We start from the raw sequence: 14,130 nt of genomic DNA on the forward strand, positions 1-14,130 counted from the left end.
CAAACAGGAAGGTTTGAATAGTGAAATGGACAAAGCCTAATCTAAAGGAGTAACTTGTGCAGGGTGGAAAAGAGAGGGCAAATGCTTGGAAAAGTAAACTGAAATCCACCCAGGTGACTTGCATGGAAAAAGATCCACATAATTACATGTTTCTGTGTCTGTCATTACATCTCTACCTACAGGGGAGAAAAAAACCTGGAAGAGCTCAGACCACACCCTGACTTGCCATTCACAGTCACCTACCTCGGTGAGACACATCACATTTCTTTGTGGCTGTGTTTTTTAGAAAACTGAATGCTTTTCTTAACAACTCATTATGTAAAGCAGTTCCTACTGACAGCATCTCACAATGCAAGAAAGAAGGGAACTGATTGCATAGGAGGGTGGAGAACAGATGTACTCTCAAAGTTAAGTGAGTCAGCTTGGAAAAACTAACTCAACACAATCTAAAGAGAGACAGTGACAAACAGCAACAATACCTTACACACAGAAAATCCTTTCTGAGGGCTCAGAGCAGGGCCCACCAGAGGCTGCTGCCGAACGATGCAGAAGGCAACTGCCCTCACCACCTCCTCACTGGCCTCATTCCAGACCTTTGCTGCTTTCCTGAGCAGTTTTGCTGGAAAGTCCATAGCTATAGAGTCCAGGGCAGCCTTGTCAGCTGCCTGGCTGCAATCCCTTATGTAAACCTGGCAGCGAGGCTCCTAAGTGATAAGGCAAATTATTGCTTTGGTTAGGGACTGAATGTACTGGCATTACAGACTTCAAAAACAAAAAACCCCAAACCTAAACAAAAATAGTCAGCTAAGCAAACAACACCAGCCCCCCTCTGCTTAATTTGTTCTGGCAACAACAGGCACCCAAGTTCTTATCACATGCCAGATAATAATGGTAAATTTTAGCTTGTCTTGGTTTTAAACCGCAGCTGCTAAAAGAAAAGCCAACAAATAGGGGAAGTGTTTATAGTAAGCACAAACTTCTCAGTGTACAAATACATGTGTTTTTATACCTTGACAATTAACAGTGAGAACATGGAGTGTCATTAAGAGGGTGCAGCAGGGTACATTAACCCAACTCTTACTTTAGAGAGGCAACTATAGCATGTGAAGCCTTGACTTGCAGGACATAGGCCAGATATAAGGATCTCTGTGAACAAAAGGCTGATATAAACAAACCTTCCCTTTGAGAACATGAACATGTTAGAAAGCCAGCACGGGGTATCTGTGCTGGCAAATCTCACTGCAGCTGTGACTACAGCCACAAACAGGAATTTATGATCTTTGGCACACAAAGACAAGGCTAGAAAATACTGGAGAAGGCAGCCTGCTTACTGAACAATGGTAGTGGTTGCTCTAAGCTTTGGTTCTTGGGAACTGCACAAAGTTTTTCACAAAGTTTGACTGCTATACATGCACCCATAACCCAGCACCTGACCACTTCTAGCAACGAAGGGTACCTTCGGATATATATTCGATCAATATATAACAGCATTGCAAACTGCAGGGTGCCCTGCCACTGAGGGATGCTCCTTCAAAACAGTACCAGAACTGCAAAGAGATGCAGCTCCAGGTAGAACAGTCATATACAACAGCAAAGCATATTTTAGTGCCCTTCCCTGAGCAAAAGATCCAGGACATTGACAACAAAAGTCTGCAGACAGCAGGCACCTCTGAGCCAGCAAAAGCCAAGAGATTTCTGGTCATCATCAACAATCCCCTGCCTCACATTTTGGCTGCAAGAAGCATTTTTCCTACTGCCTGAAGGCTGTCTCTTTGCTTGTATATGAAGTTTGGCATAAAAGGCTAAGAGCATTGCTTGTAAGAGGCCCTCCTACCTTTGTGTTCACTTACACTTTAATATATCCTGTCCCTGAAGTAAAATCTATTTGAATGTTATTTGAAGCACTAAGTTTTAGTAGCCCTAGGCAGATCTAAAATCATTCCAGTTTCTACTGCAGTTATGTATACCTCTTCTGAACCAGAGTTTTGAGCAGACTTTGTCCTAGATAGTAGAAAGAAAGAGGGACCCAAAAAGGGACTCTGAGCTTCACAGAGCTGCAAGCCCATCCTAGCTCCCTCTCACTGAAGGTCTGGTAAGATCGCAGGGAGCCCTGGTCCCTTCTTTCTAGTCCCAAAGCTGCTGCCCCACCCTGGCTCATGAGGTCTGCAGTGTGGGTCCTGTGGCTCTCAACCAGGTAAAGATAAAGTATGTGTGTGGTTCCCATGGTCTGAAAGCTTGGCTGCCCTGCTCTAAAGTTCTGCACAGGAGCACTTGGAAAAATGAGATGTCACAGAAATACATATCAGGCTGCATATTGCCTGCAGACCTTCATGCTTCTCTCAGAGAACTCCTTCCTTCCTTCCTCCCTCCCTCCCTTCCTTTCCTTCCTTTCTTCCTTCCTTTCCTTCCTCCCTTCCTTCCTTCCCTCCTTCCTCCACTGTTTCAGGATTTACTCAAAGACTGCATTACAGGTATGGTTTCCTGCCACTGCCTAATGAACAGTTTGTCCTTGGCATACAGAGGCAACTTTCAAGAGAACACATACATTATGTGCTAGTGGGGATTATGGGTACATATAGTTAATCCACCTATTTTGGTGAGAAAAAAAGAACATATCAACTTCACAAATACAATTTTCTTAGGATAACAGGTGTGAAGAGAAGGTGATCCAGATTTTACGCCCTGCACTATGTTTTGACTGTTACTGATGTATCACGTAATTCAAATGACAGCAGCACCTTCAAAAATTTCCTGCCATGAGGAATCATACCTGTTAGAAGGCATAACATGACTTCAATGTTTAAAGAATTGGTAAGCTATTCTAGAAGACACAGTCGTAACTGTAGCTGCTACTTATTATGCAGATCTTCATTTTAAGGTTAACTGTATGAAGACACATGCTGAGGGGTATTTTAAATAGTATCAAAATTAACTAATCAACCAGAAGTCTTTCACTTTCTCCCTAAAAACCTCTGCTCTAGCGTCAAATGAAACTGACTGAAAATATATTAAAGATTATAGCCCTGGGTGGGTGGATGGGCGGGCTTACAGGCTTACTGTGTGCAGCTATTTCTTCACTGTTACACTTGCAAGCCTGCTAAAGGTGGAGTTCTGTATCTACTGTTCTGTGCAGCCCTTCACCCTCTTCTAATCCACCCATATCACAGTATCTGAGCATAGAAAGGGAACAAACCACAGGCGTTTTCATGAGACAGCAAATGATTATCATTGCCAAGAACAACCTTTATTCTTTTCTAACAAAGATCATATGATAACTGAGCAGATACAGTCATTTCACTAAAATGTATCAGATAATTACATATAATTAATGATAACATTTATTTAAGAACTGTTAGTACCTTGTGACACAACTCCCCTCAACAAGAACAGTAATGTGTTTGCAAAGCATTTTATGATCTAGGTCAGGTGCCAGAGTCCTTTTGCTGAAAAAGGTGAAAACTCCTAATGTAGCCTTGTACTGAGATGATACCAGGTAATATCTCAATGTGAGCCTAGGTTACACAGGAGTGACACAAGGCTGCCAACAGCATGTTTAAAAACACTCCTGATATATCAGAGCACTCCATTAATGACAGAGAATTTGGGTTTCTGACTGTTGTACAGACAGCTGTCCCCCAAGTGTATTAGGCCTGCAAGAGACCTCTCTTCCCTCTTAGGGATGGTCCAGGGCCTCCTCTCCATCCTGCCCTGCCCAACAACCTGCCATCCTGGAGCGCGGTCAAAACCAGCAACCACTATCTACTCCTTCTCTGGGAGCAGCACTAGATCACTGACAGAAGTACTGGAAGCTAACAGCAGTGCAGATACTCAGTTAAGTAAGTATGTATAAATGCGTGACACAGGACAGAAAATGAGGGCATTATTGAACAAAATGGGATCGCAAAAGAATTAATGTCTACAGCTTATTAATTTCCCAGGTAAAATAAGAGATGCAGACAGAGATGAAAGATCATCTGAAGGCTTGAGCATTGAGATTAGGCTTCTGCCTAATTACAAACACATTGGTGCTTAATGTCCTGTGTGACTGGCTGCATGGTTCTGAGTTACTGGCTGGCCTAACTGTCCCATACTTCAACAGTACTCTTCTAAGTAATCACAGATTGATGGGAAAGTATGAATTCCTATAGCAAATAATTGTTTTTTGAGGACTGTTCTCCTGAAAGAATCACATTTTTTTGGGGCACCTCATGAAGCACATCAGTCAAACATACTATCCCAGACATGAAACTCGTAAGTCCTTTGTTTCAACTTGATTTTCCTTTACACCTTATAACATGTAATGGAGAACGGGCAGGGGCAAACTATCTGCCAAGCTCCAGAGTACCAATGCAAGTCTATAACATCTGACCCAGCCCCAACTGCTGGGCCTTCTCTTGCTCGTAGAACTGTATTGCTTTCTCAGTTTTGCCAGCTGACCTACTTCAATAATTGTTTCCTCGCTCATCTCAGTTAAAAGGACCTGGATTAATGAAGATGTGTAAATTAACCTGATGTTTTCTGGCTGCAGGAGTCTTGGGGGCAGGCTTGGGGACAGTAAGCCACACAGCTGATGCAGGTAGAAGCTAAAAAGCATGTGTGCCTGTGAGGGCTAGAAACCAGATTTGGCGTATATACTTCACCACCATCACAATTCAAAATCTGGTGTTACTGCATCATTTCCTAACTCATCCCACCATTATTATAACCAAAATCTGGTGCTAGTGCATAATTTGCAAACTCATAAGGTGAGTGCTGTCTGTCTGTGCTAGTGCTGAGAATAGCACGCGTCTCCTGCTGACACAGTGGAGTCACTCAGTTACGTGTCTGGCAGCACTGCCTCTGCTTTGTGTTCTGCCTCTGCTTTGTGTTCTGTGTTGGTATGCAGAGACGCCGTGGTGTCATGTTTCATGACATGTAAATAGCACTATTTCCCACATTAGGCCAATCCCGTATTTCAGTAGCATACAGCAATTTCCCACAGTAACCTGAATCCTTTATGCGCTGCACTAGACACAAGAAGAAAGGGAACAACAGACTCAATTCAACATGTTGAGAACAACAAAAATACACTGGATCAGTGAGATATTCAGTGAAGAACTTTACAACAAACTAAACTGTCCATTACCTGTCTGCTTCACTGATAAAGTGCCAACAATCAAAACTCAAGATTCTCTTTTAGATGCTCTAGACAGACGGACTCTTACAGACGAATTCAGACAGATACTCTTTATTCTCTGTCTTGTCTGAACAACACTAGTACTTATCATTATTCCTGCCAGAAAGAAAAACTCTCAAAAGCCCCTTCCTTTTTGGATTAAGAATGGGAATAAAATCAGCTATCTGTTAAGACCTAAATGGGGAAGATCAAACATGCTTGCATCTTGTGCTCGGTGTAATTTCTAGTGCCTGATCTTAGATCAGTCCTGTCCATCTGCACTCCTTCACCAGCCAGCCCACCTTCATATGCTTGAAAATTTGTAATGGGAAGGCAAACTAAAGCACAGAGCTGGCTTTATAAGGAACCCGTTGGAATGTGTGGCTTTAACAGGGGTACGCATGTTAATTTGCCTTATACCCCACCATACTGACTTTGTAAGCATGAAGTTTTCAAAATGCCCAGAGCTGGTGGTGCAGGTACAGAACAAACACAAAGGAAAAAAGGACCACTAACCTGGGGAAAAACACATCACTGTTAATGAAGGAAATTTCATCTGTTAAATCCATCTCCTTCCAACATGAACCACCATCTGCCAAGCGGAGGCTGACCTGAGGTATTCCATCTGATAGGCCTGGTTGTGGCACTAGGCATGTTTGGCCGGATCCTTCCATTGTGGACTTTGTCATCTACAGAAGTAAAGAGAGAGAAAAATGAAGCATGAAAGGAAGAAAGGACAGAGCAGCCTTTTCAGATAATCTAACAAAAAGACATACCATACCAGTGTATAAACAACAAAGAATATGACAAGGTGAGAAATAACAGTATAGAATACATATGAATCAGACATTCTGTTTGATAAAGACTATTTAAAGAAAAATAAAGGTGTGTCTATGGAAAGAACAGGGGCTCTTTCCATAGGTCGCAAGATTTAAAAAAGGAGGGTAAGTAAAATAAACAGTTATTTTCTGAATCACAGAAAACTTCCCATTGAATCTGATTTGCTTCTTGACACAACTAGAGAAACAGATGGTAAAGGCAATCATACACCTCTTCTCCTATCCTTTTTAATTTCAAATGACGTCAACATTTACCCTGGAAGGAAATTTCTTAGACTGAAAATTCTGCATTCATGTTCTTTGCTGAGGCAGCCAGGACACAGAGCTGGAAGTTCAGCTCCCTAAATCCAAGGCAAAGTTTCTAAGCATCACTGAGCCTATCTACATGAAGCCAGGGATCTTGCTCTGCCCTTTCAGCACAAGCATACAGAACACAAGAGGAGACAGTGCTGCATTAGATGGGTGTCCAGTATCAGCAGCAGATAAAGGATGCTTAGGGGGGAAAGAGAGCAAGTTCAGAGGTCTGTCCCTCATGCACTGCCACAGCTTTTAGCAATCTGTGCTTTGGGTTTTTTTTTGACTTAAGAGGTTGCACCTGGATCGCTGTGTTATAAGCAAACATTGAGGCTAACCTTTGTGCTCACATTCAGCTTTCTCCTGTGTTCCCTGCTATGTTTAGCCTTTGCAAGATCCTATGCCTGGGAGTTTCACATCACATTTCACAACAACATTGTTACACACTAATTAAAGTTATATAAGAAAAGTATTTCTATTTTAGATAGGGTGACAGATATTTTTTCCCTTGTTTCTGAATTATGAGAATTTGCAAATAATAGTTCCTCACTCACCTTCCCCATACCATTCTTGACTTTATACTACTCCAGCAGTTGTCTCTTATCAGACAAAAAAACCAAAACAGCTTATATAGTCATCAATTTTACAGAAGTATTCTGATGTGTTTGATCCTTTTTGATGCTTTTCTCTACACCTTTTCTTTCACCTTCTGTAGCCAGAGCTGCAGCCAGCATTATATAAGTAGGCAGATTTAGTGGTGGCTTCTTATCAAAACCCAGCATTTTATTTCCTTTCATGATTGCTTACTGACAAACAGCTTTGTGATGTTTCAGCAGCATCAAGAGCTCTTTTCTGAAAACAAGATCTAATTTGGAGCTCATCAGTGTACACATTTATTTAATTTGTGGTTTGTGGGCATAAGTTTTACCATATAGTGATGGAAATTCAACTTGTAATTCTTTTCAGCCAGTACAGAGTAAATTAGGAGCCTTCTGTAAGTCCCTGTAGCCAGCTTTTAGTTTTTCCTACCTTAAGTAAGTTTCTAATATCAGCACATTCAAACTTTTTCTGGGTCATTACTGAAGTGGTTGAATAGCACAGATTCCAACAAAGATCCCTAAGGGACTCCAAGGAACCCTCTCTCCACTGATAAACCAACTATGCGTTTTTACTGCTTTCTAATTATTAATCCATAAAAAGTCTTTTCTTCTTATCACAAGACATCTTTGCCTCTTAAAAACCTTTGATAATCCTATCAAAACCTTTTGAAAATTCAAGTGTGCTACATTGACTATACCTATTCACATGCTCACTGTCTCCTCTGTGACAATTTTTTCTCTAAAGAAGTAATGCTGGTGCTTCTTAATGACTCCAATTATCCATTTGTTGATTAATTCTGCTGCCTGCTGCAGTTTCTGCAAATCTGCTGCACAGTAAGTCAGACTTTCCGGATCACTCTTGAACCCTTTTCTTACCTGACTTACCCTAAGAATATTAGGAAAATTCTTGGTGCTTCCTCTGTTTTATAATGCTTTGTTTCACTTACATTTGTATTCTAATGCTTTGTGTGCGTTGAAAAGTTTCATGGGACAGAAAGCTGCTTCTTACTGAAAAAAAATACATATACCAGAGGCAAAGGCAAACCAGAGAGATACATTAAGAGAGCTTCCCAGCTTCAGCCTCTGGACTGCATACTCTTGGTGAGATCCTGCCTTTGCCAACATCACTGGGCATTTTGCCTGGAGTCAATATCTCACCTTTGGACCACCACTGGCTTGAATCAATACAATGTCAGCGCATTCACTGCAGCAGTCACTGACTGTTGACACCACGGAAACTGGGCACACAGCACACAGGCATCAAGCCATGGCTCTCAGCTTGCTACACAACTTCAGCAGTGCTGTGATTTAAAACGGGAAGACCATGTCTGGGGGGAGAAGGGGAGGCAGGGATCTACACATGGCAGCATTCCACAAGGGACTCACAACAGGAGGCAGCAGGGCCCAGGATTTGGAGGGACCAAATTCTGCTAGAATGGCTATTAAGCCTTTCTTTCCCCCTGAAAACTTGCAGTCCCTCATTTAGCTGTTCTGCATCTGGAGGTGACAGTTGTCTCTTGTGTCTGCACCTGAACATCTCTCAAAGTGGCCTTTGGTGCTACTTCACCGCCTGCTAAAGCTGATGCCATGAACACCAGAAAAGCTCTTCACCAGAGTTACAAGAAATGGTGACTACACGTATGCACAGACCTCTAAACTAAAACAGCTCCTACACTGTCCTGTTAGTACTTTACAGGAGTACACGTGGGTCAAGCAAAACAGGCAACTTCTACGATGTAGCACGTATACCGGCAGCAACGGATGCCTGAAAAACAGCAGGAAGCCAGCCTTTCCATCCCTACTATACTATGTGCATCCTGATTTTAAGATTGCAATTAACAAAGCTAAATAATTTTGCTACTGGATACTGCATTAGTAAAACCTGCCTTACACAACAAGAAGCACTAGGAAACAGGCAGCATCTGCCGAACAGCATGTATCTGATTCCCTCTGTGCAAATTATTTATGAACTTTACACTCATTTACAGAAGCTCCTTTTACCGGAAAATTCCATTAAAAAACCCTATTTATTATTCTGATGCTCTAAAAGGAAAAAAAAAAGTTTTGGTACAGTCTTTAATTCTTCTCATTTTCTGGCAATAAAAGATCACTTGCATGCAGGCACTTCCAACAAAAGGCATGCCAATTACATAGAAGCTCTGCAAGAAAATTCTGTTTGAAAGATCAGATTCAAACTAGGATTATCACTGCATTTCCAGGGTACCTCAAAATCATTAAGAAGTGGAAGGAACCAATGTTTCAGATGATTTATAAGCTAGTATTTTGATAGCTTTGGAGAACAATATCATAGCACTGTAGTTATTTCTTTAGCAATATAGTCTACAAGTAATGGCAACTTATCTCTGAATTAAACTTACATTTAGTTTCAGTGCAAAACTGCTTTCAGTTGCATCTGTATATAAACACACTGAGGAGCACAGACTCAATGATCCTTGTGAGTCCATTCCAGCTTGAGATTTTCTATGATTCTATGTAGCAAAATGTATTCCTTGAGCCCATATGTATTAAAAATTAAATGAACTTTTTTGTTTAAGTAATATGTCTTTAATCTTTATTAACAATAGGAAGGAAAAAGGTTCACTGATCTCATTCTACAGTTTTTAGTTACCCTGTGAAAAAGCCATCTGCACAGCTATCGTAACAACAGCACTTCACTGGGGTGCCTCTGAGATGAAGATGCGCCCATGGGTAGACAAAGACTTGACTAATTTGAATTCCTTACAAAGCACATTAAAGAACTATGGACAGAGGCAGCCTAAACGCTTTTTGGGTGGTGAAGCTCACAAGAGATCATTTTTTGGCAGATTTCTTTGTACATGCATATGTTTCATGCAATGAAGTTTGAGAGAGCAATACCTTACAAAGTGACAATAATACCTTGCAAAACTGCAGTGCTCTAAGTTATTCATTATCAAGACAATACTGGGAAGAAAAGCATATTAGTTGTTAAATGACAGAAAAGAGAGAGAAAAAAAGACAAATATTGTATAAAGGCTATTCTAATTTTCTCCAATACACCCCTTTTTGTGCTCAGCCTAATGAGCCACCTTATCCTCCATGGGATGGGGACGATAGCCAGTGAAACCCCTGGGAGGGCTATTACAAAGGCACACGAGAAATCTGTAAGAAGTTCCAGCATTAGTTTAAAAGGAAACAACAACAACAAAAGTCCCTGCAGAAACTTGTTGCATGTTGTAACACATTTCTACAGGCTGTATCTTGTTACACTTTGTACGAAGTACTGTAGGAGGCTTGTAGTTAGCTGTGCAGCACACTCTCATTTGCATTTTGTCTCCAAAACAGCCATTCCACTGAATAACAAGGAAAGATTCAAGTGAGGTTTACAAAAGTCTTGAGTGGAAGAATCTCCCCCACTCCCCAGATAAGGGCAACCCTTAGCTAGAAGGCAGTTGTTTTCATCTCATAATGTTCTTGAAAGTATTAACAATAAGAAAAGAAAGCCATTGCCTATTCATTAAAATACCATCTTGTACAGCGGCTGTTTTGCTTTTCTCAAGGAGACTTTCGGAAACAGTATCCTGTTTGTGTTTTAGCTCACAGCCCTTTACATTTAGCTTACACCACTTCTATTAATTTTTTCCCCTCAGATTTAACAATAATTATTAAGTTAACCTGACTTCATTCCTTATCTGTTTGATCATTGTTACAAAGTCTAGTTGGAGGCAAAAAACTAGCTTTAATGATCTGGATGATGAGGCAGAGCATACCACCTAGTCTGCAGATGACACAAAACTAGGAGGAGGGACTGACATGCCAGAGATCATGCTACCATCCAGAGCTGACAAGAGCCTCATGTAGCTCAACAAGGGGAAGTGCAAACTCTTGCGCCTGGGGAGGAACAACCAGTATGTGCTGGGGTCTACCCAGCTTGGCAGAGAAGGACCTGGGGGTCCTGGTGGACAAGCTGACCATGAGTCAGCCATACGCCCCTTGCCACAAAGGCAGCCAGAGGTGTCTTGTGCTGCATTAGGAGGAGTGCTACCAGCAAGTCAAGGGAAGTGACCCTTATCCTCTACTCAGCACTAGTGTGGCCACACCTTGAGTGCCGAGACCAGTTCTGAGCTCCCTGGTGTTCTACAAAAGAGATGTGGACATAACTGGAGAGAGTCCAATGAACAGCCATGAAGATGATGAAGGGACTGGCTCATCTATCCTCTCAGGAAAGGCTGAGAGAGCTGGGACTGTTCAGCCTAGAGAAGAGAAGGCTCAGGAAGGATCTTATCAAACAGTACCAGTACCTGAAGGGAGAGTACAAAGAGGATGCAGACAGATTCTTTTCAGTAGCGCCCAGTGACAGGACCAGAGGCAATGGGCAAAAACTGAAACACAGGAAATTCCCTCCGAACATCGCGAAACACTTTGTGAGCATGACCAAGCACCGGCACAGATTGAGCAGGGAAGCTTTGGAGCCTCTATCTGTGGAGATATTCAAAACCTCTCTCATCGTGGCCCTGTGCAATTGGCTCTAGGTATCCTGGCTGAGCAGTGGGGTTGGACAAGATGACCCACAGAGGTCCCTTCAACCTCAATCACTCTGTGATTCTGTAATTTTCCCTTTCACATTCTCACTTATCCAGCTAACTAAACATGTTAATTGCTGTAAACTGTGATGCCTAAAATGGTGTGGCATGTGTCAAAGGAGCATTCTGTCCCAGGCAAAATCTAAGCCACATGGCCTGCCAAAGAGAAATCCATAAATCTTTGTAAAGCCATAAAAAGCTTCACTTCAGAACATGACACCAATAAATCCAAGGGAAACCCAGAAAAATAGAAATATTCTGGTTGAAGAACAAATCTGTCTCCTGAAGCATTTTCATCTGGCAAAGCCTAACCTCAAACTGCATTTGACAAAGAGCAGGTTCAGCCTGAACCAGGTATGTTGTGGGCTGTTAGGTTACACTTGCAGGCTGTAGCTGCTGAAAGCACGGGTTCTGCCAAAGTCTGCTACTCTGCAATTTAAAATGCATCTTTATTCTCAGCAAAATACAAGTAAAATAGTATCAGATGCTACTGACAATCAAAGGGACAATATCAATAAAGGATAATCAAAACAGCAAAGAGTGGACAGCTATAAGGAATTATTACACCACACATCCTGCATTAAGCTTTCAAGTTTTGCTGTCTCAGAAAGTTCAGATACAAGGAACTGTGTCTGCAGTTTTATTAGTGACCAGTTTTATGACCAATATAAATACACATCATGCTGGGTATTGAAGAAAGTGCAAGAAAACCTTTCCCCTAGAGGCACAAGCTGACCAGTCAAGGTGGCATCATCCCACACATATGAGAGCCAAGATTCTTCATAAATGGCTCGCTGCATCATAGAGATGCTTCATCTCCCTGTGAGCTGTCAGAAGTTCCTGGGTTCAAAGATAAAAGATAAATATACCATATATTCTAAAGGTCTGATGTGGTATGGTGACTCTAATCTTTCAATGTTCTTGAAGAACAGGGACTGTTCCACACCAAGATGCCATATGCATTGACATGGAGTAAAGATACATATCCTTAGCACAGCTCATCTTGCTTTTCTGGGTGTCTCACTCATCTTCACAAGAGGAAAAAGAAAAGCTTCCAACATCCCAAGCTATGTTGGACACGTAAATGAACACGTAAATAATCAGGGTAATTTATACTCATTTGAGTAATTAGGTAGTCAAGATGCAGAACTTTTTGAAGAAGCTAACTGTGAGTTTATAGTTAAAATGTCATAATTGAAAGGATGACAAAGATGTTTCCATGAGGTTATCATAAAAAAACCAACCAGCCAGGAAGTATTTAAAACATTTACAGTACTTTCATTTGATACTTACTCTTGCAAAGAGAGAAACCTCACTCAAAAATTTCCTTAATAAACCAATGTACTCAGATGTCCACCAAAACAAAGAGGTCCACATTACTTTCTGAAGAGCTTCATATTTTGTCAGCTTAGGGCTCTTTCAGCTTACAAGTAGTGTATATCAGTACAAATATTTTACAGAATAGAAAAAGGAATGTTTCTTTGCAAAAACCTAGTCATGGCTGAGTGATGCAGGGAAACTTGAAATGTTTTCTTTCCCACTCTAGTCTCAATTTGGCTGGCTATCAGCACAAACCTTACATGTTAATCTATCCACTCATCAGCATTACCTCTGCTCCGTGAACAACTGAGAAAGGGAGACATCAGCCAGGTGTACTTCTTGCCTGAGAGCTAACCAACCTTACTCCACCAGTTCACTCAACCAGTGAGAAAGGGAGACATCAGCCAGGTGTACTTCTTGCCTGAGAGCTAACCAACCTTACTCCACCAGTTCACTCAACCAGGCACACGTGTCTTTGCCAACAGACTGGACAACCTGGCAAAGAGAGCTTCAAACTAGTATCGGCAGAAGAAGGGGTGAGTTATAAAGACCACATACACAAAGCAAAACCAGGATTGAGCAGGTATACCTCCAGTAAGTGTATGCAGCCAAGGAAGTGCCTACAGGACATGACTACAGGGTATCCTCTTGCACCCCTCCTGGAAAACAGATATACTCCAATACTTCTCTGAAATGCTTGTATATGCACAGAGTATGGAAAACAAGCAGGAAGAACTAGAGATCTATGTGCAGTCACAGGGCTTTGATCTCATTGCAGACCAAAGACAGATCCACAGAGACATTGTGGGATAGCTCACATGACTGGAATGTTGTCATCAATGGCTACATGCATTTTAGGAAAGACAGAGCAGGTCATGGAGTTGTCCTTTGTGTGTGAGAACACCTGGAATATCTGGAGCTCTGTCTCAGAGTGGATGAAGAGCAAGTTGAGAGCTTATGGGTCAAGATTAAAGGGCAGACCAGCAGGGGTGACACTTGTGGGTGTTTGCTACAGACCACCTGCATCAAGAGCACACAGTAGATGAGACCTTCTACAGATAGCTGGAAGTAGCCTCATAATCATACGACCTGGTTCTCATAGGGAACTTCAACCACCCTGACATCTGCTGGAGGAATAACAGAGAGAGGAACAAAGAATCTGGGAAGTTCCTGGAAAGCACTGATGATAACTTTCTGACGCAGGTGATGGAGGAGCCAACGAGCAAAGGTGTGCTGCTGGACCTATACTAACAAACAAGGACAGACTTAGCAATGTGAAAGTTTGGGTCAGCTTGGGCTGCTGTGATCATGAGATCATGGAGTTTAGTATTATGTGAGGAGGAAACAGGACGATATAAGAT

At 41.8% G+C, this 14,130-nt stretch overlaps 1 protein-coding gene across 8 annotated transcripts in view; it reads right to left on the reverse strand.

Annotated features, from left to right (window-relative positions):
- Positions 1 to 14,130, reverse strand: part of FAM13A (family with sequence similarity 13 member A) — a 130,109-nt gene that overhangs the window by 67,405 nt on the left and 48,574 nt on the right. For 6 of the 8 annotated variants that reach the window (XM_062637585.1, XM_062637589.1, XM_062637588.1 and 3 more), the window contains 2 exons: positions 9,266 to 9,376; positions 5,672 to 5,844 (listed from right to left, as the gene is read on the reverse strand). In XM_062637585.1, the coding sequence (XP_062493569.1) occupies positions 5,672 to 5,844; positions 9,266 to 9,376 (284 nt within the window). The remainder of the gene's footprint in view (positions 1 to 5,671; positions 5,845 to 9,265; positions 9,377 to 14,130) is intronic. The other 2 variants (XM_062637590.1, XM_062637586.1) reach the window with 1 other exon arrangement.

Source organism: Pezoporus occidentalis, unplaced genomic scaffold, assembly GCF_034315485.1.
Source record: "Pezoporus occidentalis ecotype Australia unplaced genomic scaffold, CSIRO_AGI_Poc_V1 ctg53, whole genome shotgun sequence".
NCBI classification, from domain to species: Eukaryota; Metazoa; Chordata; class Aves; order Psittaciformes; family Psittacidae; genus Pezoporus; species Pezoporus occidentalis.